Source organism: Chiloscyllium plagiosum, unplaced genomic scaffold (assembly GCF_037043375.1).
Source record: "Chiloscyllium plagiosum isolate Xiang-an unplaced genomic scaffold, Cpla_swu_hap1 HiC_scaffold_26, whole genome shotgun sequence".
NCBI lineage: Eukaryota > Metazoa > Chordata > Chondrichthyes > Orectolobiformes > Hemiscylliidae > Chiloscyllium > Chiloscyllium plagiosum.
Window position 1 is genome coordinate 43,226,297 of NW_028270164.1, and position 27,060 is coordinate 43,253,356.

At 41.0% G+C, this 27,060-nt stretch overlaps 1 protein-coding gene across 2 annotated transcripts in view; it reads left to right on the forward strand.

Annotated features, from left to right (window-relative positions):
• Window positions 1–24,657, forward strand: part of spdef (SAM pointed domain containing ets transcription factor) — an 89,177-nt gene extending 64,520 nt beyond the window's left edge. Inside the window, exons 3-6 of one of the 2 annotated variants that reach the window (XM_043716944.2) lie at window positions 1,801–1,998; window positions 10,680–10,763; window positions 18,823–18,963; window positions 20,500–24,657. In XM_043716944.2, coding sequence (XP_043572879.1) covers window positions 1,801–1,998; window positions 10,680–10,763; window positions 18,823–18,963; window positions 20,500–20,678 — 602 coding nt within the window. In that variant the 3' untranslated portion in view covers window positions 20,679–24,657. The remainder of the gene's footprint in view (window positions 1–1,800; window positions 1,999–10,679; window positions 10,764–18,822; window positions 18,964–20,499) is intronic. The other variant, XM_043716946.2, reaches the window with a different exon arrangement.
• The last annotated feature ends 2,403 nt before the right edge of the window (window positions 24,658–27,060 follow it).

A 27,060-nucleotide genomic window follows, 5' to 3' on the forward strand; every position in this document is an offset into this window, starting at 1 on the left:
CTCGAGAGGCTGAATGGCCTACTCCTGTTCCTATGTTCCTGGTCAGCACTGTCCACATCCCATAAATTAATACATTTTTGAAATTGTAACGTAGAGGAATAGGAAATATAGTTAAGGAGAGCATTAAAACAGACAATGCTGAAAATGCACAACAGACCTAACAGACTGCATTCTATATCCCTCCAGCTCGTGGCTCCGTACTGAACAAGTCTCTAAGACTGTCATTGACCTCATGACCTTTGGTAACCCAGAACCATCTTTGTTTCTTCACATGTACCATTATCACGTGCTTGCTCTTTGCATCTTCGTTCCTTTTGTCATTTAATTTCTCCAGTCTTTCCCCATAACAATTGCCTTTTGCCTTTTTTACATTACTTACAGTGTGGAAACAGGCCCTTCGGCCCAACAAGTCCACACCACATGCCGAAGTGCAACCCACCCATCCCTATACCATTTTCCCTGCTTGTATATTTGTTAAAGCATTTACCTCATGAACAAAATCAGTAACTGTGATATTAACTCAATTGCTGTCTCCAGAAACACTGCTTGACTTGCTGAATATTTCCAGAATTTTCTGTTTTTATTTCAGATTTCCAGAACTGCAGTATAATGCTTTTCTAAAGTAAAGTCAAATGCAGCATTGTGCATTTTTTTATGAAAGCAACAGGTAGCATAAAAAAAACCTGTTCAGTTGGTGCTGAATTTAAGAATCACATTTGTTTCCTAGTTCTGCAAAGCATAGTGGGAATCCGATCTGAATTAGTTCAATTATAGTCATCAAATAATGAACATGCAAGGAGGGAAGGTAACAATGAACCTTAACTGTTTCCTGCAAGAAGAAAGTTCTTTTAAATATGTAACCCAAAATATCAGCATTAGCAAATCCTGTAGTTCAGACGACCATACCTGACACTCACAAACTTTAATTGCCTGAGCAATGCATGGAAATAGCTCATCTACTTTACTATAGAATAGAGCAAGATACAGATAATTCAGTTCAGATCAAGGTTATTCATCTCATTCAAAATGCATGCCTTTGCTTTCTGATGGTGACTAGGACTGATACGTTTGTCAGATGCTAACAAAATGGAGCTGAGGTAGAGAGGGTCAAGAGTGTCAAATTCCTACAATAGACGATTACCAACAATCTGTCTATGCCACCCACATTGATACGATGGTCAAGAAGTTACAACAACACCTTTTCTTCCTCAGGAGACTAAAGAAATTCAGTATGTCCATCAGGACCCTCACCAACTTTTATAGATGCACCAAAGAAAGAATTCTATCTGGGTGCATAATAGCTTGATATGGCAACTGCTCTGCACAGTACTGTAAGAAATTTCAGAGAGTTGTGAACACAGCCTAGTCCATCACACAAGCTGAGCTTCCACCCATTGACTCCGCCTACTCTTCTCACTACCTCTGAAAGGTAGCCAACACCATCAAAGACATCTCCCACCCCAGTTATAACTTGGTCCAACCTCTTCTGTCAGGCAAGATACAGTATCAAAGCTTAAACACAAGAAACAACAGGTTCAAGAACAGCTTCTTCTTCACTGTTATTAGACTTCAGAAAGGTCCTCTGAAATTTCAAATCTCATGTTGCTCTTGCTTTTTGTGCACCTTCCTTGCAACCATAACTTGGTAATCCTAGGTCTGTTCATCATCCTATAATCTTTGTATGCTATGATCCACCTGTAGTGCAAGCAAAACAAAATCTTTCACTGTACCTAGGTACATGTGACAATAATAAATCATATCAAATCAAATGATTAATTCCTACAATGTTCTTGTTTCTAGATCCAATAGAATGGAGTGTGGGCAATGTTCAGAAGTGGATTCTATGGACAGAGCATCAATACCGACTGCCACAAATTGGGAAATCTTTCCAGGAGCTCAGCGGCAAGGACCTGTGCTCCATGTCAGAAGAGGAATTCAGACAAAGATCGCCGATGTGCGGTGATATTTTGTATGCACACCTGGATATCTGGAAATCTGGTATGTACAAGGCAATAGTACAAGGCATGAACAGCCAATGCTCTTGTCTCCGCATTCATTTAACAGGCCTCTTATCCTTCCCCCAATTTTGGATAGCTGTAGTAGTTAAAGTACAATCCCTCCCTCGGTGAAAGTGAGGACTGCAGATACTGGAGATTAGAGTCAAGAGTGTGGTGCTGGAAAAGCACAGCAGGTCAGGCAGCATCCGAGGAGCAGGGGAGTTGACATTTTGGGCAAAAGCCCTTCATCAGGAATCCCATCCTGTTGCGTATACTTTACCTATGAGTGGGTCCAGGCAGCAATTGAAGAAAGTTGTTTAACTGTGGAGACATCACAGGCTAATATGGATTTACCTGACATCCACTTAATAGTCAAAAGCTGTTGGATCGAGATGGGAAAAAGGTTCAAAGGCTTGTTTTTCATCTCCTGACACACTTTGATCAATCTCATGGTCACTTGCTGACATTCCATCAGAAATCAGTTCACACAACACAAATTTCATTGAACTTTCAACTCTGTTGCTTTATCTTTGCTTAGCTTGGAAACAGCATTCCAGGTCATCTCTCCCATCCCCTCCCCCTGCAACTTATCCTCCACCCCAGTAAATTCTGCCCACCTTGTGATTTTATTGAAGTGTCACTTTGACATTCTGGCAGAGTGAGTGGTTACCCTATGCCAACCATGATATCCATCCCATCAGACTCCTTTCACAAGTTAATGCAGGCTTCATTGCCCTGGTTACTTGTGGTGGCAGTAAGTCCAAGCCACAGCTCGAATTATGTATAAATAACAGCCCACAGAATCAGCAGGGCACTCTGTTCCTTATCTGGATGGCAGCTAGTGTACAGTAGCTTGGAAGCCACCATTACGAACAGAGCACTTTAATTTTATGTTGGTGATTCCTAGAATTCTTTTCCATGACTTTATGAGCAGAGTTTCACAATATAAATAATTAACATCAATTGTAATGGAGACTGGTATCAGATTTAAGACTTGATAAGATCTATAAAGCTTGTGGTTATAAAAACAATGCTGGTAAACCTTATTATCATAAACCCTCATTACCAGTACAGTACTGCTGTTTGAAATGCCCCTTATGTACCAACTTTCTATTACAAATATTAATTGACATTATGGGACTTTTTACAACACAGGAGGTCATTCAACAATCTACCTGAGAAAGTTCTCTAAACACGTTATCCATGTTTTCCAGTTCTGAACTCTTTTCCACCTTTAAATTTTTTTTAGCTTTTCAATAATCTCCCTTTAAAAGCTATCAGTTTGGTCACTGTTTACTGTTAGTAAAAAGAATATCACAGCTGATTGTCTTGTTCCTATTTACCTCATTGTAACTTCCCATAACTTGAACTTACTCTCCTACATTGAATAGATTTCTCTAGCCTCTCCTCATTGCAATCTTATATGCTCTTACAAAGTCACATTATAAACCCTGCCATTATTCATGGCCTTCAATATAAATAATTTTGTTAAAGTAGTGCTATTGGAGCCAGTTCCATCATATTTTTATATTGCAAACCCTTTCCTTATTCTTATTACAAATCTCAGCATTATTAGACTTGTTCATTACAAATCTAGGTAGACTTTCTCACTATAAATCTATACATTTAGATGGATGATAAATATTAGAATAATTGTAAGTGCTTATTTATAAATCTCTATTACTTTTATTGACTAATAAGTAAGTAAAGGCTGCAGAGTCTGGGACTTCTTGCTTCAGAGCATAGCAGGTTCATGACGGGTATAGATAGAGTGAATGGTAGGTGTCTTTTCCCTAAGAATGGGGGATTTCAAGAATAGGGCATATTTTTAAGGTGAGATGAGAGAAATTTAAGAACGACATGAGGGGCAATTTTTTTTACACAGAGAGTGGTTTGGAATGATCTTCCAGAGGAAATGATGGATGCAGGCATAGTTACAACACTTAAAAGACATTAAGTAAGTACATGAATAGGAAAGGGTTGGAGGGACATGGCCCAGGAGCAGGCAGGTGGGACTAGATTAGTTTGGGATGATACTCAGCCTAGATTAGTCAGACTGAAATCTGTTTTCGTGTTGTATGACTCTATGTACGGTGACCAAATTCCTTGCCACAATTATTTGACTCTGATTAGAATCTACAGTATTATAAGAAATGCTTTAAGAAATCTTTGTTATTATAAACTCTGACGTTACACATTTCTCCATTATTAAAAGGCATTTTCATGGTCTTGAGTGAAGTTTCACTGTGATGGTTAAAGGACTTCAATGAAATGAATCTTAGATTTAAATAAAAACCAATTGCGTTGGTTCCCACACATCTGTGCCCATTAGAATGGATTATTTTTTAATTACTTCATCAAAACATGAAGTTTTTCATTTGAAAATGTAATTGAATGATCTAAGGCATCGGCTGTACTGTGCCTGTGAACTTGTAAAGGGGCAACCCATAGGGCTGGCACCAACTGTGTGTGTCAGATTGACCACTCCATTGTTTTGTAACTCAAGCTACCACAGAAAGAACTGTTGGTGCGAGATGACCTCTTACTCAGTGATGAAATTGCGACTGCAACCAGCTGACCACTTAGTTGATTGCAAGTTTGTCATAATCAAGCAAGCAATATCGTTGGTTTCCAGCAATGGAAGAGAGTGTGAGCAACTGCACACCAGAAAGCATTCGCAGTATTATACCAGGGTGCATTGGCAAATTTACACCAAAGGAGGACGACTAGTTTTACGTAGGGGGTGTGAGCAACTTTGCAGCATAGCGGATGGAACTTTACAGAAGTGGGTATGAGTGAGCACCTTTACATCAAGGATTCTGAATGACTTTAAACTGGGGAGTGTGAACAAATTTACACCAGGGAGTACTGGTAAATTTACACCAGGGAATGCTAGTAACTTTACATCAGGAAGTGAGCAGCTTTAAGGCTGTGTGGATGAGTATCTTTATACCGGATGTGGGAGAAAATATGGGTCCCGGCCTCCCCATGACATGGCCACAAAACAGACAGCACAAAATGTCTGCACTTAGTCACGAAGCCTACCACAATGCCTCAAATTTTCCAAACCAGCCACCTCAGACATCACACATACCTGAGGACACGACTCATCCATCCCCAGACCAAGAGAATATACTTCTTCAGATTAACCAATAAAGATTCTCCCACTCCACAATAGCGCAGCACCTCTGATGTCCTTAGGGCACAGCTGCTCGCACTAGGAGTCAAGCCTTGACAAAGGGTACCCAGAGAATGAGGCACCAAAGGTACTTTGCTTGCTCCCTCAACAATACAAACACCTTGGTACCAGGATGAAACCCACTAACACTCACTCCAGCCAAGGATCGGAATCTCCTGAGTCAATTAAGAAACTCATTGTCAGACACTGGACACTTGAATCTTTTCAATGAATAAATTTTATTTCTCTTTGTTATACAACTCACACCATTGCCCAAAACTCACCCTTCATTGTTGTTAGGGTATAAAACTCCACTGGAGAAAGTGAGGTCTGCAGATGCTGGAGATCAGAGCTGAAAATGTGTTGCTGGAAAAGCGCAGCAGGTCAGGCAGCATCCAGGGAACAGGAGAATCGACGTTTCGGGCACAAGCCCTTCAGGCGGCTTGTGCCCGAAACGTCGATTCTCCTGTTCCCTGGATGCTGCCTGACCTGCTGCGCTTTTCCAGCAACACATTTTCAGCTATAAAACTCCACTGTATTCTCTGTTCAGAGAAGAAGCTGAGGTTCCTTCTGAACAGCCCATTCAGTGACTGTTTCAGTGGGGTCAAGTCTCTTCCACGATATCGCTGTTTGTTCAATAAATCCTTGTCAGTCCTCAGTCTGATCTGTGTGTTTGTGTTCTCTGATTAATTGGGCTAAATTCTCCAACACCAGAGCATAATTATTTATCAGTGATTGTGATCAACCTTACACCAGGAAGTATGGGCAGTTTGATACTGTATTGTGTGAATAATTTTATACCACAGCTGTTAAGGGTCTATATGGTATTTAATGGTAATTGATCTGTAATGTATTGCATTAATCTGTTCACTGATCTTTGTAATTGTGCTGGATAGCTTCAGCCTACACAGTTAACTCCACAGACAGAAAGAATATTGAGGAAAGGAGATTACATACAAATTGAAACTTGAGTAAATTGTAAGATATTTTAAGTCATGTAAGTGAAGTGTTTTGGTTTAAAACTACTTCTATGTTGCCCTGACAGAAGTTAGATAAAGAAAATCTACATCAACTCAATCCAAATGTAACTATGTTCAGGTACGTTTAACTACAATGGGATCAGAAAGAGACAGTAAACTGGGCGAATTTGTTCCAGGTAAATTGAGAAGGTGTGTGTAGACAGTGGTCACTGTACTTATCTCTGCAACTGGAGGTCTAGATTCAAGTGCCATCTGTTATCGGGCTGTGCCATTACCTGCCTGAATGGGTTGATTAAACTGGTTTTGTTTTAATTGGAGCAGCAACGTAACCATCATTCCTGTTGGAATTTCTTCAGTTCTTCATTATCATGGATAGTAGGCTCAGATACCAACCCTGATGATGAGCTTATGCTCAAAATGTTGATTCTCCTGCTCCTCGGATGTTCCCTGACTGGCTGTGCTTTTTCAGCACCACACTCGTTGACTGAGATACCAATGATAGGCTCTAGTTCTGTGTAAAGCCTCATGTCAAGCTAGAGCCAAACTTTTCCAAGTACCTTGACAGTGGTGCCAGGTTCTCTGGCTGGCCTGCCAATGCATTGTGTGTAAGCCCATTTTTTCAGATTGTGACCCCACTGAAATCCTCATCCGAGTCTGTATTTGCAACATGGTGACCGCAGCCTCTGGGCATCCAGTGGCAGTTCTGCCCCTTCCCCATGCCTGGTGACTCACCAGGTACAGATGCTGCTCCCCTGCTCCCCTCTGAAAAACACGCTGTGTTAGTCTCTGAGCTGCTGGCTGGAAATGCACAGTTTTCCTTCCTTACCAGTCTCCTGTACCTCTTGGACTTCAGGCTCATGCACTGGCTTGTTACCAAGTGACAGCTTCTGGGTATTGGAAAGTGCAAGATGGGGTGGGAGCCAGGGAAGCAAAAGGTGCATCTTTAGTTAGTACACCAAAGGAGATTGTGGTTTCAGGAGACTGTGGGACGTGAGAGGAGGGTTAAGGACAAAAACAAAAGGTTTGAATCCCATGTTCTTGACCCTGGCTGTACTAACGACTGCCTGTACCAGGGTGGGGGGGGGGGGGAGATGGTGGAGGGGATGCAGTTTGTATCTGCTTCCTGCTAGTTAGTTGCTGCTGCTTTTGTGAAGAGAAAGTGTATCAAGTGTGGTTCAATGCGTTTGGATGATGCCAGACACAGTTGCATAGCTGGGATTCTACTGCTGTTCCCTCATCATTGTGGGTGCTCCTACATCCCATGGACTACAACAGTTGAGGAAGATGGCTCAATGCCACTTTCCCCAGTGCTATTCAGGATGGGCAATAAATACTGGCCAATCCAGCCATAATCACAATGCATGAGCAAATAAAAAGAATTGTGTACAATCTGTGAATTCTAAATTTGAAGCTTGCAGCTGTGTTAAATGTGTGAGGATGAGGGCAGGCTGGTGAATGTAGGGATTGAATTGAGTATGGTAGGGAGTGTTTTGGGATTTGAGATGTACTCAAAAGTGGAGAGTTTATAGTGAATTGAACTATGTGTGAGAGTACTGGTAAAGGGACATGGCATATGAAATGCATTCACTGACCATGACTGCTCAAGGTCATTGAACTTTTTATGTAAGTGCATCCAGATTCTCAGACCTAAATACTAGCATAAACTAACTGCTCCCACTTCCTTGGCAGTGTCCCTCCCAGAGCATCTTGTTTTCTGTGGAGAGAGGAGATCCATCCTGTTAATTTCCTGCACCAGGGCCTCCTGTGCTGCATTGTGTGGCCCAAGGGAATGCTGCGTGGCTTTTTGGAGCATTTTCCTTCTTTTTCCTGCTCATAAATTCTTCCATGAGACTTCCAGCACTTGCTGCAGACTGGATGGCCTTAACAGGTGCAGCCTGGCTATAAGTAGCACTTGCCAGTTTTAAGTGGTGCTGGACCCACATGGGTAACATCCTGACACATGAAGCCATGCATCAGCACATTGAATGCTAATGACATGCCACTATCATTATAACGGGCAAGGAGCATGACTTTTGTATGCTTCCTAAGTTACTTGTTAACAAGTTAATCATGCATTGCCATCTGTGGATCCATTTTCTAGGACAATCAAAGTTTAGTTGAAAGTCAGTATGTTGACTACTGATCTTATCCATATGCACCATTCACGCAATGAACTACTTAGTGTACATAGCAACTATTGGATGTTTACTCTGCACGCTAACAGATTTGGAGGTGCTGGTGTTGGACTGGGGTGGACCACCTGAAACCAGTGAAACCACCTGATGAAGAAGCAGCGCTTCGAAAGCTAGTGATTTCAAATAAACCTGTTGGACTATAACCTAGTTCTGTGTGATTTTTAACTAGATTCAGTATTCAATACTGACAAGATTAGAGAAGTGCTGGAAAAGCACAGCAGGTCAGGCAGCATCCGAGGAGCAGGAAAATCGATGTTTCAGGCAAAAGCCCTTAATTCAGTACTGACACTCAAGGCTGCACTCCGGTTTTTATTTTTTATGGTCTTATTGAGCTAAACAGTTGAGGTTACTTGACTATCAGGTTAATTTCCATGTCTCCTTACAATAGACATACACCAGACTAAGTTCAAAACTGTGAACAACTTCCTTGTCTACTGCTTATAATAGTCCAGCAGAGCAGTTAACAAGCAACAAAAAACCTATTCAGTATTTTCACATGAAGTAACATTTTAAAACTGTTTGTAAAACAAAGACATGACACTGAATGGAAAGGAAGAGGTGAGATGAAAGAATCATAGAATCGTTACAGTACGGATATAAGTTGTTCAGCCCATTGAGTGTGCATCAACCCTCCAGACAGCATCCTACCCAAACATAGCTCCTTACCTTGTGCCTGCATTTACAATGGCTAATTCACTTAGCCTGCACACTGTAGGGCAATTTAGCATGGCCAAACCACCTAACCTATACATCTTTGGACTGTGGGAGGAAACCCACACAGACACGAGGAGAACATGCAAACCCCACACAGACAAACATTCAAAGTTGGAATCAAACCCAGATGCCTGGTACTGTGAGGTTGAATTCCAGAGCTTAGGTTCCAGGCAGCAGACCTGAATGAATGGTCATCAATGGTGGAGCTGTTAAAATCAGGGCATGAAAAAGACCAGATTTGAGGGATTGCAGCCTTGTAGAAAGATTACAGAAACAGTGAGGTATAAGGCCATGGGCTATTTGAGACCAAGCATATAAATTTAAAATCTAAACACGTCTGCAACTGGTGTCAATGCATTTCAGTGAGCATCTGGGTGCTGGGTGAATGGATTTGGTTTGAGTTAGAGAGCTGCAGTAGTTTGCGGATTGGTTGAAGTTTATGGAACGTAGGAGATGGAAATGTCCAGTCTAGATCACAAGGTAGAAATGAAGGAGGGGTTTAGCAGCAGATAGGTTGAGGCAGGGCCCAGCACACACAGTGAGAAATGGATGTAGACTGTTTTGATTGTCCGAGCAGAGGAAGAGAGAATCAGCAATGATGAGCCCTTGATGCCAAGTACAAAGTTCATAAGTGAGAAGACACCAGCGCTAGAAATGGCATTCAGGAAGAGTGAAAGTCGGAATATGGCATTATCCATCATGGTTCGCTTTAGGAAGATCTAGCCATTATATTTTGTCAGTACTCCTAGGATGCTCGAAGGAGATCAAAGAGTAATCCATAGACTATGTTCCTGTGCTCTTTTCTGAACACGTTGCACCAACATTCCCCATTTCTCTGAAATCAGGGGTAATTATCATTGTGATGCATCAGTGATAAGCAGCCAAGCTAATTCTGGACATCAGGAAGCTCAATTCCGAGAAAGGGTAAAGGAAGTTGGACTGGTTTTTTTTCAAAACCAGTAAATGTCAAAATGATTTATTAATCTATCTATTTAGTTAACATTTCCAAGATCGTAGAAGAGATTACAAAAGCTCTTCTTACAAATATAATAAACAGGGAAGGAAGAATAGATTATAAATTATGAGGTGCCAATGGTGTCCTCCTTTAGTGAGAATGTGTCTGGATCAAATCCAACTCCAGAGTAGGTGTTGCATTCTTTGACTTTCTGTCTTTTGAGTCAGACAAGGCTCCATTTGCTTGGAGCAGTGATACTATGACACCATTCAAAAAACAGCAGGGTTGTTCTCTTTGCTGTCCTGCCACGTGCAACTCTCAGATAGAAATCACTCAAACAGATTGATCATTGACCTCAGTGCTGTTTGTGAATCATTCTCTGTGTGCATGGTGGCTGTGGTTGCCACTTTACAACAGGGTCTACACTTCAAATATAGTTCATTAGCTCCAAAATGTTTTAAGACATTCCAAAGTCATGAAATATTAAATGAATGTTTTTCTATTTTTCTACAAAGTGGAGGGGAGCTGTGGTCTATGAATATTAAAGGGGATGAAATATATTTGACAAGGACTATTAAAGGGAAGGAGAGAATATATATTGAAGAGATTGGAGGATATTGATTGGTGGATATTAAAATGCAGTGCTTTTGTATTTTTCAGCTGCCTGGATGAAAGAGAAGTCATCACCAGGAGATAACAGATATAATGGTAACATGCTGCTCACGACATCTGAACGTTCTATCTGTATGTAAACTCTTCTTATATTCATTCAATTTGAGATATGCAATGCAATTGTAGCTGTGCATGAACACTTGCAGGGAGGCCATGGCTCGGGCTGCAACTACGAAACGTAACTAGTTGGGGAACAAATGTGTGAATTATCATCTGATCAGTTTTGATCCAGTTCATTCTGCAGAGGGTTTCTCTACAGATACCCTACACTAACAGCTGAATGCAGTAACTTCTGTGGAGTGCTCTGTGCTGGAAGTGTTATGGCAAGGAGTCTTTTGTTTTAAATTTCTTATTTTACTACAAAGTGAAAAGAAAACAATGTTTAATAAAGTTAAAAATCACACAACACCAGGTTATAAATTCTGTGTTACGATTGAGCCCTCCACTATCACCTGATGAAGGAGTGTCGCTCCGAAAGCTAGTGTGCTTCCAATTAAACCTGTTGGACTATAACCTGGTGTTGTGTGATTTTTAACTTTGTACACCCCAGTCCAACACCGGCATTTCCAAATCATGTTTAATAAAGATTGTCCCGTTGAGGATGTTCCATATTTGCCATGGATTGAGATCACAGCTCAGCTGTAATCTTATAGAATGCTGAACAGACTTGAGGGGCTCTGCTTATATTCCTGTGGCCTAGGGAAGGAGCGGAACTGCAACATCCCCAAACAATAGCTATCCAGAAAAGCCTGAAAGTCAGCCACTAGTGGCATAGAACCTCACTCTCTAACATGAAATTGGCACAGTGGCTCAGTGGTTAGCACTGCTACTTCACAACACCAGGAACCTGGGTTTGATTCCACCCTCAGGTGATAGTCTGTGTGAAGTTTGCACATTCTCCCTGTGTCTGTGCGGGTTTCCACCCACAACAGAAAGATGCGCAGGTTAGGTGGGTTGGCTGTGCTTAATTACCCATAGTGTCCAGGGATGTGTAGGTTGGGTGGATTTGCTGTAGGAAATGCAGGGTTATGGGGTGAGTCTGGGTAGAATGCTCTTCACAGAGTCAGTGTGGTTTCAATGGGCTGAATGGCCTGCTTGGAGAAAGTGAGGTCTGCAGATGCTGGAGATCAAAGTTGAAACTTTATTGCTGGAACAGCACAGCAGGTCAGGCAGCATCCAGGGAACAGGAGATTCCCTGAAGAAGGGCCTGTGCCCAAAACGTCGAATCTCCTGTTCCCTGGATGCTGCCTGACCTGCTGTGCTGTTCCAGCAATAAAGTTTCAACTGAATGGCCTGCTTCCACACCGTAAGGATTCTGTCATTTTAATTCAAGCATAAGTACTCAATACTGCAATATACAACCATTGCTGAGTTTGAATGTTGCATTCAGTCATGGACATCACTGCAGAAGAACTGTATGACTGGAGTTTGTGGCCTCCTTGCAATTTATTTATGTTAAGTTTCACGTTCTGTGTTGCAGTAAAATTGCACTCTTCAAGAATATTATAGATGTTTATAAAATCACAAGGGGGCTAGATAGAGTGAATAGTCAAGCTCTTTTTCCTAGGATGGGTGAGTCCAAAACTACAGGGCATAGGTTAAAGGTGAGAGGGAAAAGATTTAAAGAGGGCGGTGCATGTATGGAATATGCTGCCAGAGGAAGTGGTGGAGGCTGGTACAATTACAACATTTAAAAAGCATCTAGATAGGTACATGAATAGGGAAAGGGTTAGAGGGGTATGGGCTAAATGCTGGCAAATGGGATTAGGTCAGATTGTGATGTCTGCTTGATACAGATAAGTTGGACTTAAGTGTTTGTTTCCATGTTGTATGACTCTATAATGCATCCATATACATCCTTGTGTTAGGTGGAACAGGCACATGCATATATATTAGCTGTGTTATGACTATTGATTTGTTTTATCTAGTTATTTTAACAACTCAAGCAAAACCAAAATAGTTATGACAAAATCCCTTGCTGCCTCTTGGACCTGGGGAGGACGTGTAAATAGCTTGGATCAGGAGGGGCATGGTCTCTCAGCTGGGGGTCTGTGAAAGGCTACTGTCAATATGAAAGGAGGTCCCCTACCCAGAGGAAGAAATCCCACACGAGTAGGCTTCCATAGAATGTGATCTTACAAGAAGAATAAGTTAGATAAAGATTGAAAATGGTTCTTACCAATTCGCTGCTATTTTCCAATTTTACTCTCTACTCTCTATGTCTTCCTGCAGTATGTATTATATTCGGATGGAACATGTGATCTATGTGAAGGCCTTTGCGGGTGGTGTTTGCGCTGATCATTGCTGGCTGCACAATAGTGACTGGCTCTCCACTGTTCCTTCCTTATTGTGATTTCCAAACCTTTACTTTCTGTCTTTCTTTGAATACAAGACAGGAACTTAACACTTGATAGCTATGGACCTTGCAGCACTAACATGTGTGTCATTGTCCCAATCCTAATTTAAGGTCTCAGAAGTGGTGGGGTCTCATGTCCATTTACTGTGCCACAGACATGTGGTCCTTGCCCATTGTGTGCCTGTCCTCCAGTTACCTAATGAACAGCAGCATTCACAGCAACCATACAGATTTGTCCAGTAATCCTGATGCTCCTCACAGTCCATGGAAAAAAAAGATATGAGATAATTGCATGTAAAGAGAAGTTTTGTTCTAACCAAGCACTTTGATCATCAACCTCTTAGAAGGAACTAGGATTAACAAGTCTTTACAAAGTACTCAGGTGAAAGGATTCTCTGTTTTTTTTCCTGGACTATACAATGTTGTGACTGAAAGCAGTTCCATCTCTCTGCTGTACTTTAAATGATTCTTTGTCCTCACCAAGACCTATATTCGGGTCCACGGTGGTTCAATGGTTAGCACTGCTGCCTCACAGTAACTTGGACCCCAGATTCAATTCCACCCTTGGGTGACTGTGTGGTGTTTGCACATGCTCCGAGTGTCTGTGGGGTTTTCTCCGAGTGCCTTGGTTTCCTCCCACAATCTAAAGATGTGCTGGCGTGGTGGATTAGCCAAGGAGATGCAGGGTTAGAAGGCTAGGGGATTGAGTCTGGCTGAAATGGCCTTCGAAGGGTCAGTATGGACTTGGTGGACAGAAGGGCTTGCTTGAAGCTGGAGGGATTCTATGAGGTACTTTCCCTTAAAAACCAATACGACAGTGATGCCGATAGGGAGAGACTGCCATTTAATCAGCCCTGAAGAAAGCAGAGTACTCAACTTGCAGTACACTCTCCCTTTTGCTGAACTGTGTCTTTCTCCCTCTCACAACTATACCTCCTCAACCTCCACCAAGAGACTTAAGAATAAAGAAAGGAGATACAAAGTGTCAATGACTGTTCTGGAACCCTCTACTTAAACCTTTCCATTTTCCTACTCTCTCCTCCAACTCTTTTCTTGCTATTGCTCAGCGTTTGCCTTTGCCCACGTGAAATAGTTGTGGGTGGTAAAGGAGTAAAAGGAGTGAACAAAGTACAACGTGAGAGGCAAAGGACATGCTCTTCAACACAGAGAGAGTCCTACTCCATGCCATTGACTAACATATATCATCAATTAACACTGGTTCATGAATCAGTTCTTAAAAATAATGAGGTCATTGATTAGGATAATGAATTGACACTCAAGTAGACACAATGAAATGCTCATCTCCCTCCAATTTGAACTCTAACACCTCTCAGCCACCTTCCCTGTCTGGATCATTACCTCATATCTTCAAAGCAAAAACAAATTAATCCGGAAAATAATGGCTGGTACTTCCATAACATTTTTATGGGTACTGAGAATAAGATTTTATCTGCCTATCATATTGAAATAATTTTGTAATTTTTTTCAACACTGGCTGCAGATTTGCATTGGAAAAAGCAGGTTTATCTTAATTTTATTCATACTCACACAGCTTTGGTGTTACAACACTAATAAATCAAATCAGTGCTTGCTCTCCTTGTGAGCAAATACATTCTTAATTATGCTTTTCTTGCATTTCGAGTCATAGAGTCACAGAGGTGTACAGCATGGAAACAGACCCTTCGGTCCAACCCGTCCATGCTGACCAAATATCCCACCCCAATCTAGTCCCAACTGCCAGCACACTGCCCATATCCCTCCAAACCCTTCCTATTCATATACCCATCCAAATGCCTCTTAAATGTTGCAATTGTACCAGCCTCCACCACATCCTCTGGCAGCTCATTCCATACACGTACCACCCTCTGCGTGAAAAAGTTGCCCCTTTGGTCTCTTTTATATTTTTCCCCTCTCAACCTAAACCTGTGCCCTCTAGTTCTGGACTCCCCAACCCCAGGGAAAAGACTTTGTCTATTTATCCTATCCATGCCCCTCATAATTTTGTAAATCTCTAAAAGGTCACCCTTCAGCCTCCGACGCTCCAGGGAAAACCGCCCCAGCCTGCTCAGCCTCTCCCTGTAGCTCAGATCCTCCAACCCTGGCAACATCCTTGTAAATCTTTTCTGAACCCTTTCAAGTTTCACAACATCTTTCCGATAGGAAGGAGACCAGAATTGCAAGCAATATTCCAACAGTGGCCTAACCAATGTCCTGTACACCTGCAACATGACCTCCCAACTCCTGTACTCAATACTCTGACCAAAAAAGGAAAGCATACCAAATGCCTTCTTCACTATCCTATCTACTTGCGACTCCACTTTCAAGGAGCTATGAACCTGCACTCCAAGGTCTCTTTGTTCAGCAATACTCCCTAGGACTTTACCATTAAGTGTATAAATCCTGCTAAAATTTGCTTTCCCAAAATGCAGCAGCTTGCATTTATCTGAATTAAACTCCATCTGCCACTTCTCAGCCCATTGGCCCATCTGGTCAAGATCCTGTTGTAATCTGAGATATCCTTCTTCGCTGCCCATTGCGCCTCCAATTTTGGTGTAATCTGCAAACTTACTAACTGTACCTCTTATGCTCGCAAATCATTTATGTAAATGACAAAAAATAGAGGGCCCAGCACCGATCCTTGTGGCACTCCACTGGTCACAGGCCTCCAGTCTGAAAAACAACCCTCCTCACTACCCTCTGTCTTCTATCTTTGAGCCAGTTCTGTATCCAAATGGCTAGTTCTCCCTGTATTCCATGAGATCTAACCTTGCTAATCAGTCTCTCATGGGGAACCTTGTCGAACGCCTTACTGATGTCCATATAGATCACATCTACTGCTCTGCCCACATCAATCTTCTTTGTTACTTCTTCAAAAAACTCAATCAAGTTTGTGAGACATGATTTCCCACGCACAAAGCCATGTTGACTATCCCGAATCAGTCCTTGCCTTTCCAAATACATGTATATCCTGTCCCTCAAGATTTCCTCCAACAACTTGCCCACACTGAGGTCAGGCTCACCAGTGTATAGTTCCCTGGCTTGTCTTTACCGCTCTTCTTAAACAGTGGCAACACGTTTGCCAACCTCCAGTCTTCCAGCACCTCACCTGTGACTATCGATGATACAAATATCTCAGCAAGAGGCCCAGCAATCACTTCTCTAGCTTCCCACAGAGTTCTCGGGTACACCTGATCAGGTCCTGGGGATTTATCCACCTTTAACCGTTTCAAGACATCCAGCACTTCCTCCTCTGTAATCTGTACATTTTGCAAGATATCACCATCTATTCCCCTACAGTGTATATCTTCCATATCCTTTTCCACAGTAAATACTGATGCAAAATATTCATTTAGTATCTCCCCCATTTTCTGTGGCTCCACACAAAAGCTGGCTTGCTGATCTTTGAGGGGCCCTATTCTCTCCCTAGTTACCTTTTGTCTTTAATATATTTGTAAAACCTCTTTGGATTCTCCTTAATTCTATTTGTCAAAGCTATCTCATGTCCCTGTTTTGCCCTCCTGATTTCCCTCTTAAGTATACTCCTACTTTCTTTATACTCTTCTAAGGATTCACTCGAACTATCTTATCTGTACCTGACATATGCTTCCTTTTTTTTCTTAACCAAACCCTCAATTTCTTTAGTCATCCAGCATTCCCTATACCTACCAGCCTTTCCTTTCACCCTGACAGGAATATACTTTCTCTGGATTCTCATTATCTCATTTCTGAAGGCTTCCCATTTTCCAGCTGTCCTTTTACCTGTGAACATCTGCCTCCAATCAGCTTTTGAAAGTTCTTGCCTAATACCGTCAAAATTGGCCTTTCTCCAATTTAGAACTTCAACTTTTAGATCTGATCTATCCTTTTCCATCACTATTTTAAAACGAATAGAATTATGGTCACTGGCCCCAAAGTGCTCCCCCACTGACACCTCAGTCAGCTGCCCTGCTTTATTTCCCAAGAGTAGGTCAAGTTTTGCACCTTCTCTAGTAGGTACATCCACATACTGAATCAGAAAATTGTGTTGTACACACTTAAGAAATTCCTCTCCATCTAAACCTTTAACACTATGGCAGTCCCAGTCGATGTTTGGAAAGTTAAAATCCCAGACCATAACTACCCTATTATTCTTACAGATAGCTGAGATATCCTTACAAGTTTGTTTCTCAATTTCCCTCTGACTATTGGGGGGGTCTATAATACAATCCCAATAAGGTGATCATCCCTTTCTTATTTCTCAGTTCCACCCAAATAACTTCCCTGCATATATTTCCGGGAATATCCTCCCTCAGCACAGCTGTAATGCTATCCCTTATTAAAAATGCCACTCCCCCTCCTCTTTTGCCTCCCTTTTTATCCTTCCTGTAGCATTTGTATCCTGGAATATTCAGCTGCCAGTCCTGCCCATCCCTGAGCCATGTTTCGTAATTGCTGTGATATCCCAGTCCCATGTTCCTAACCATGCCCTGAGTTCATCTGCCTTCCCTGTTAGGCCCCTTGCATTGAAATAAATGCAATTTAATTTACTAGTCCTACCTTGTCCCTGCCTGCCCTGACTGTTTGACTCACTTCTGTTCTTAGCTGTACCCGTCTCAGATCGATCTCTTTCCTCACTATTTCCCTAGATCCCTACCCCCACCTTACGAGTTTAAATCCTCCCGAGCAGTTCTAGCAAATTTCCCTGCCAGTATATTAGTCGCCTTCCAATTTAGGTGCAATCCATCCTTCTTGTACAGGTCACGTCTACCCCAAAAGAGATTCCAATGATCCAAAAATGTGAATCCTTCTCCCATACACCAGCTCCTCAGCCATGCATTCATCTGCTCTATCCTCCTATTCCTGCCCTCACTAGCTCGTAGCACTGAGAGTAATCCAGATATTACTACTCTCGAGGACCTCCTTTTTAAATTTCTACCTGACTCTCTGTAATCTCCCTTCAGAATCTCAACCTTTACCCTTCCATTATCGTTGGTTCCAAAGTGTCTAATGATCTCCTGCTGGCCCCTCTCCCCCGTGAGAACATTCTGCACGCTCTCTGAGACATCCTTGATCCTGGCACCAGGGAAACAACACACCATTCTGCTTTTGCTCTGCTGGCCACAGAAACGTCTGTCTGTACCTCGGACTACAGAATCCCCTAACGCAATTGATCTCTTGGAAGCCGACGTACCCCTCGTTGCATTAGAGCCAGTCTCAATACCAGAAACTTGGCTGTTCGTGCTACGTTCCCCTGAGAATCCATCACCCCCTACATTTTCCAAAACAGCATACCTGTTTGAAATGGGTATATCCACAAAAGACCTCTGCTCTAGCTGCCTCCCTCTCTTACCCTTTCTGGAGTTAACCCATCTATGTGACTGTATCTGAGACTTTCCCCCCTTTCTATAACTGCCATCCATCACATACTGTTGCTGTTGCAAATTCCACATCGCTTCTATCTGTCTCTCCAACCGATCCACTCGATCTGATAAGATTCGCATCCAACAGCATTTATGGCAGATATAATCTGCCATTTTTGCTCCTTCACAATCTACAGACCCTCTTCATTTCCTTTTTCTTCCATCCACCTATCTTGAATGCTAACTATAGAACAGTAAGAAAGTATTAACTTTGAAAATGATCAACAAAACATTCTCAAAATTCAGCCTCTCTGTGTTAAGATCACTTTACAATTCATTTTGTATTGACTGCCACTTTATAAGATTAGGCGCTGTCCAATGATTGAACAGTGAATAAGTAAAAGTGACAATGACTATCTGTGGTTGCTCTCACCAGGCAGTGATGAAGGATGGATGGACACAGAGGCAGACTCCTCCTGCTCTGGTCAACCAATTCACCTTTGGCAATTCCTGAAGGAACTGTTGCTGAAGCCACACAACTATGGTCGATTCATTCGCTGGCTGAACAAAGAGAAAGGTCAGTCTCAAGCTGTGCTTTTAATCCTGTTGCAATGTGTGCAGCAATGCTTGACAGTTCTGTGTAACTGCAAGGTTTCTGAACAACTGCGTGCAGGACAATTCATTAATGGGGCAGTCAATTTGTGTACAGCAGGATTCCACAAATAAGGTCATACAGCATGGAAACAGATCCTTCGGTCCAACTCATCAATGCCAAGTTTCTCAATGCCAGTTGCCTGTACTTGGCCCATATCCTTCTAATTCTTTTCTATTCATGTACCTATCTAAATGTTGTAATTGTACCTGCATCTACCACTTCAGCTGCTAGTTCATTCCACATGCACACCACTCTCTGTTTGCAAATGTTGCCCCTCAGGGCCCTTTTAGAATCTTTCTCCACTCTGTCTACCTGTGATGCAACTTTCAATGAACTATGTACCTGAACCCCGAGGTCTCTCTGTTCTCCAACACTCCCCAGGGCCCTACCATTAACTATGTAAGTCCTGCCCTTGTTCATCTTATCAAAATGCAACACGTCACATTTATCTAAATTAAACTCCATCTGCCACTCCTCATCCCCGTGGTTCAATTGATTAAGATCACTTTGTAATATTACATAACTTTCCTCACTGTCTACTAAACCACCAATTTTAGAGTCTTCTGCAAACATACTAACCATGATTTCTGTATTCTCATCCAAATCATTTACATAAATGATGAACAGCAGACTCAGCACCCATCCGTGCGGAATACCACTGGTCACAGGCCTCTCATCTGGGAAACAACCCTCCACCACCACCTTCTGTCTCCTACCATCAAGCCAATTTTGTATCCACTTGGCAAGTTCTCCCTGAATCCCATGTGATCTAACTTTACAAACCAGGCTACTATGTGGAACCTTGTCAAAGGCCTTACAAAAGTCCATGTAGATAATGTGTACTGCTCTGCCCTCATATTAACTTCCGCATGATGCTGGAGGTCTGTGTAGTGGAAAGAAAATATAAGGGATTGTAGCTAATAGCACGATGGATGTTCCTACAACACATGGACTACTACAGTTCAAGGAGTCAGCTCATCAACTTCTCAAGAGCAATTATGTATGGGCCACAACTGCCTTGGAAAAAATAAGGACTGCAGATGCTGGAGATCAGAGTTGAGAATGTGGTGCTGGAAAAGCACAGCAAGTCAGGCAGCAACTGAGGAGAAGGAGAATCAACGTTTCAGGCAAGTGTTCCTGATGAAGGGCTCTTGTCTGAAACATTGATTATCCTGGTCCTCGGATGCTGCCTGACCTGCTATGCTTTTCCAGCACCACACTCTCAACACAAATGCTGCCTTTCCAATGATGCATACATGGGAAGTTAGCAGCTGTAGGGCACATTAAAGTTGTGCTGTCCCAGTTACAGCCCCAGAGCAGTTCACACCAGAACCACATTTGAACTTTGATCATGGAAAGGCAAGCATTTTAACCTAGGTTCTTTAGTCTACTTAATACTGAAAAAAAGTTAGTTACCACTAATGAGCAGAAACCTTGTTCATCTTGTTCTTGATGTAGGTATATTTAAGATTGAAGATTCTGCACAGGTTGCTCGGCTATGGGGAATCCGGAAGAACCGACCAGCAATGAACTATGACAAGCTAAGCCGTTCTATCCGGCAATATTATAAAAAGGGGATTATTCGGAAGCCTGATGTATCGCAGCGTTTGGTGTACCAGTTTGTACACCCTGTGTGAGGAGAGGAAAGGAACCTTCAGAGACTTAGTGATGTTCACACCCCTGAACAGGTGACTGGAAATGTCTGAACATCAAAGGCCCGATGCTTGCCTGAAGATTCAGGATGTGTTTTGCATGCACACTGCCTGCCTGTATTTGCATTTCACAACTCCTTTCAGATTGGTTTTCAATTTATTCTGGTGATCAGAACATACCTTTTTTATCGGCCGCACCCCCAGATTGGATTCACTAATTGTGAAATCTGGTAGCGCATTAAAACCCTGAAGTCATGTGATCAGATCTGAACCTTATTTTCTTTCTCACCACCTAGGTCCTGTTCTATGATTTGAACATTTCAGTGGCCCACGTGGTTTTTTCAGTAGCCTGAGGCTTCACCTTGAGGTCTGTCCAGGGTTTTATTTCTGTCTTTAATAATGATTCTGCATAATTTAAAATATAATCAAGGCATATGTGTCATTTTATTGGTTATCACTAGGGTAGGCACAGGAGATTCGGTGAGTGTGGCCTAGACAGTGGAGAGGGTCAGGAGAGTAATTAGATTTCTCTCTTCAGAAAAAGTCTTTAAAGATTTATTGACAACCAAATATTTCACCAATGTAGCCACAGTGGCTCCTTAAACTAGTTTCTGTAACACGCCACACATGGGATTATAGTAGTTCATCACATTTAACTAATGTTTCACCCTTTGCTCTTCCTATTTCTATCAATGAAAGAGAGTAACAATGTGTGTTGCACATTCTTAGTGCCTAGAATTGAACAGGTGCCTATATAGGCTGATGTTAATTTTGTGTAAGTGTGTTGGTTAAAATTGGGCCTGTACACTCTACAGCACAAGAAAAGACCATTGGCCCCAATTAGACTATGTCAAAAGTTGCTCCCTCCCCTCACTCAGCTCCAACCTCATTATTCATCCAGCCTTATGAACATATCCTTCTATTCCTTTCTCCTTTGCATTTATCTAGCTCTCTTTTAAATATATCTATGCAGACTAACTTTACTTCTTGTGATAGCATATTCCTATCACTTTTTAGAATAAAACATTTTCTCCCAAATTCCCTTTGAATTGTTTTGTGAGTCTCATTTTTATAACACCTCATTTTGTGCGTATTTTTTATAAATGCATTCAATTGTCCGGGGCCTATCCACTGGGATTTCCTCTATAAACTCTTCTGTCTGTCTCACTCACTTTTCCTGAATACACCTCTGCAGAACCTACCTTTATGACTAAGCTTTTGACTAACTATTATTGCCTAATGTGGCTTAACATTAAATTCTGATTTCTAACATTGCACTGTAGCACATTGGCATGATTTATTAAAGTTGATATATACATATACATTTTTTTAACTAACTCTTTCATATCCTTATAGCCCTCTATTGCATACCTAGACTCCTCAACGTCGTTGTCTCATTCAAATGTTTCTTATACAAAGGTATGTGGCCTCTCTATTCTTCCTAACACAATATATCACCTCACACTATCAACATTTGGCAATTACATGCCCATTCTGTGAGCTTACAAATGTCTTTTGTAATTTGTTGCAGTCTTCCTCAGTATTAACTTTAGTGCCCAATTTACTACCATGTAAAAATTTTGGAATTGCACTTTCCAATTCCCAAGTCCAAATGTTAGCAAAAACATTGGTGTTGATGCCAATCCCCTTGGAACAGCACTGTCCACCTTTTGCAAGTCCAATAGTGACCTTTAACTCCCATTTCTGAGCCATAGCTAGCTTGTTATTATCTTTATCAGATCCTTATCTGCTAACTACATATGACCTGATCATAGTCGTAAGTCCACAATATGGGAACCTTGTGAGACTTGGAAACCAAATACATTACATTATTACATTACCCTTGTCTACTCTTTGTATTACTTCAGTCAGCTTGGTCAAATACGACAACTATTTCTGATGTTTTGCTGTTACATCTTTGAGTGAAGATTCTATTAGCTTTCATACACCTCTGTTAAACGAGCTACGTTTTAATTCCCAAGGCCTATTTTTAAATATGTATGTAGAAGCCATGACACTGATTATCGGGCTCTGATGTTCTGCAATCAGGAAGCTCTTGGGTAAGTTATGTATGAAATCTGAAATGTTGTGAAATACAGCAGCTTTCCTCATTCTTACAATGGAGGACAAATCACTCAAGCAAGACCAAACGTATCTGAATGTTTACCTGCTTTCAAATATAGTCATAAAGAAATGTCGCCATCTCCATGAGCAAGGCAGATGCATATTCCCAGCTAAAGAGAGAAGTTCAAGTACCAAATTTGACAGAATTTTTATAATGAAAAATAATATTGTGAGTAGGCAAATTGTATAGATTTCCCATGACTAATCCACCTCACCCGCACATCTTTGGACTATGGGAGGAAACAAGAGCACCCAGAGGAAACCCTGTCACACTAAGATTTAGATTCCTAAATGTCCTCATTACAGCAAGGCTTAATCTAGGGTGTGGTCCATATGACATATTAACATAAAATGCTCCATTTACCATGTTTTTGAAGTATATCAAATATAATATCATGCAGGTTAATGTAAAAAAAAGGCATGGCTTTGGACCAAAACCCATTTCTGTCTGAAGGTGATGCCAGTGAAAATAACTCATAACATCTGCTGAACCTGTATTGCCATCTTCACCTGCCCACCTCCCCCTTCTCTTGCTGACCCAGAAAGTTGGGTCCACTGCAATAGTTTCTAAGAGATCCACCATCACTATTTCTACTGACTGACAACAAGACCATGAGAATGCAAGAAAATTGTACCACATTTGTCACGTGTGCACATTCATTTCTTTCCAGTTGGAGATCAAATTATCAGGGCAAGCTGCCTCTACAACATCAATAAGTTAGATCCTTTAATAGAAAAATTAAATTTTAAAAAATCAAATCAAAACATGCCAGAATAATCTGCAATTGTATTAGACTCATTGTTGATTGAGATGGAGTTTCATGATCTCAACAACTGCGAGGGAAGACCTCTTGCTGTGGTTTCTAAGCACATAACTTTCCGTCACAGGTAGGTCAATAGTGGACCTTTACCAGTTCTAGTTCACATTTGTCTGCATTGATACAGTTTGCTACAGAACAATGACTAAGCCTACTTTTGGCCACATCAGTCAACTGAGTAGGTCTATAATAACCTTCATTTGACCATCATCTACATTCATGAAGTCGAATGGAGTTTAAGGTAGTTGATAAAGTGTGAGTGAATTCTGTCTAAAAGTAACCTGAGGAGTGTTCGGATTTTACTAAATTGTCCCTGACACTTGGTTATGTAGTTATGACATTAAACAATCCTTAGTTAAGGGGAGAAAATAATTAAAGGAGAATCTAATCATGTTTGAAATGATAGTGAAATATAATTGGTCTAACTCCCAGCACAGACTTAGAGATCATTTTGCTCTGAACTGCTGCTGGTTATCTTGACCAGAGTCTGTCAGAGGGATCTACTACTGAACACTGTCAGGTTAAATTGTATATAAATACTGTTCACATTCCAGTGGGGGGAGTTACTGTTCACACTGCCTAAATACTGCTTTTTTTAAAAAGACACTCACTATTCATCTTGTAATTTTTCTGCACTTCAGGCTAATATGGAGACTGCAAAAACTTTATTTATGTGGTTTTAACTAAAGACAATGTTTGTGTAGCATTATAGCTAAAAATAGCTTAAAGTGATTATCACTTTGTACTTGGGTGGAATTGAACGGGTGGCTAACGATGGAGTGGTAAATAATTGAAATGTTTACACAAATTGGAAGGCAAAGTTTTCGATGCTTTCCAATTAATGCCTATTGAGAACGAAATGTAAATTTAGTGGACTCTGAATTGCACCTAATCCATGTTTGATATTTTCACTGGTTACAAAATGTACAATTAGTACCTTCCCTGCAATCTGCTCCCCTCGTCTATGATTAACACCCTATACCCTAACCCTGTAATAAATATGTTTCAGTTCTTTTCTTGAATGAAGGTGCACTGTCGTTTAAAGGTTAGTCATCTCATCAAAAATACAAACCTTGTTTCAATATTCTTTTACTGATGTTGGTCACATGGTCACACTAATCATGGTGAAGCATAAACAACAACATTAACCTGTAAGAACTTAATTCTTTCTTTCCCTCTTTAAACTTGTTTCCTACTACAAGAAGTTTGGATTGGTGCCATTGAAGTGCTGCTTCTCTGTTTACTGGACGTTGCACTTGCTTACAAATATCAGTGGGTTTGTGGCTTTTTTTGAAATGAATCCATTATGTTAGCGTCTGGTGGAACTGTATGCATATTCCCAAAAGGAAAGTGTACCTGACCAAAAGCTTTATGAACTCTTCTGTCACCAGTGACCTACTTTCAGGATGAACATGGAGAAAAGCTCCCTGTAGGTAATGATCATGACCAATGCCAGGGTGATCATTGTGTTGCTTTACTCTGTGTCAGTATTGGCCCCACACATTACTTGGGATTATTTGGATTGATGTTGACATTGTACCAAGCTTTAGTCCTGATAATCCATCATTTCCCTCTCCTTCACTGAAGCCTGAAGATGGAGTCAACTAACAGCAACACACAAAAGTACAATTTGCTGTATAGCTCAAACTGTGATCTTGCAGGTCAATGAGAGGTGCAGATCAGTCAACATTGCAAAGACTTTCAGAAGATACTATTTTCAACATCTGTCCATTTGGTATTACTGAAAGAGTTTTGGAAGATTTATTAACATATGGAGTACCCAGTAAAGAATTCTGGCCTTATGGGGAATAAATGAAATTGTTTAACTTAATCTTAGCAGATTTGTGCAATAGGTTATCAGAGGAAGCCACAAAATGTGACAGTACAAATAAGATCAAAGGGAAATTAAATACATTTGCAGAAAATGCAAGTCTTAATAAATTGCCTGAGTAGGGAAAATTGATCCGTGAAATAGGAATCTTGTGTAAGACTTTATGACCTTTCCTTAAAAGGTTCTCATCTAAAATTTCCTTGAAGATTATTAGCATGAAAGATGGAGATAGTGAGAGTCATGGAGGTCTACAGCATGGAAACCTGCCCAACATGTCCTTACTGCCCAGCTGTCACAATTTAACAAGTCCCATTTGCCTACACTTGGTTCACATCCCTCCATACCAGTCCCATCCACATACCTGTCTAAATTTGTTTCTTAAATGACAAAACTGTATACAGTCCTGCAAAATTCCAATGCAGTTCTCCTCCTTCTAAATTGGCCACTTCCAACTTCCATGAAATGGTTTCTCTCACGCCAAACAAACAGGCCACCTATCCACCCAGATCATTTGTGTAACAGACATTTGGTGATGAATATCAGCCCAAAACTGCTTAAAGTGAAAATTCCTTTCAACAGTTTAGCTCTCAAAATTGCAGAAAGATTCCATATAATAAAACTCAATTTGCAATGAGTTTATTTCATGACAAAATGAATACTTTTGAATAATTGTATGGAGCTGGGGTGGAAGACCCTGAATGGAGAATGGTGTTGATTTTTAAATGAAGTGAGGTTTGGTGAATTTTAGATTTTTAACATTTGCTTTCAACATGACAGTTTTTGTTTGATACTAGGAGTTGTAAAATTAAAATTGCAAAATACAATAATTAAAACTACATGTTGAAATTCCGAAAGGGGTTTGTTTTTAATTTCAATGTTTCCTCACTTTGGGGTATCAAAATGTCTTTGACATTAAAGCCAAACCTCTTCACAGTGCACTCACATCAATCAGAAAGGAGATGGAAATGTGTTGCTGGAAAAGCGCAGCAGGTCAGGCAGCATCTAGGGAACAGGAGAATCGACGTTTCGGGCATTAGCCCTTCTTCGGGCTAATGCCCGAAACGTCGATTCTCCTGTTCCCTAGATGCTGCCTGACCTGCTGCGCTTTTCCAGCAACACATTTCCATCTCTGATCTCCAGCATCTGCAGACCTCACTTTCTCCTCAATCAGAAAGGAGACAAGAATAAGTCCAATCATGAAGACAGCCCGCTGTGAAGATTAGAGAAGACTAATGTTCATATTTTAGAAAAGATACTGAACTTGATCAAATTAACAAAATGAAACTGTCATAGAAGATAAGAAGAACTTATTATTGATTTAAAGTATAGACCGGAAAGGAAGACCAAGAATATAAATAGAAATTAGTAAAATGTTAACAGAGAACATTTTATATAAATACTGTACTTGATTACATTCTTTGGGAGTAAGTTGTATGGCAGGGTAACAGAAACAAAACATTGGTTGGAAGTCATGATAGGAGAATTTACTTAGTATTTTGTATATGGGAGGAATTGGCAATTTTAATATTTATGAAACATAAGGCCCTGGCTAGTGCAGAGTTCCTTCAATTTCTTTCCTAAAAGGAGACCTTTC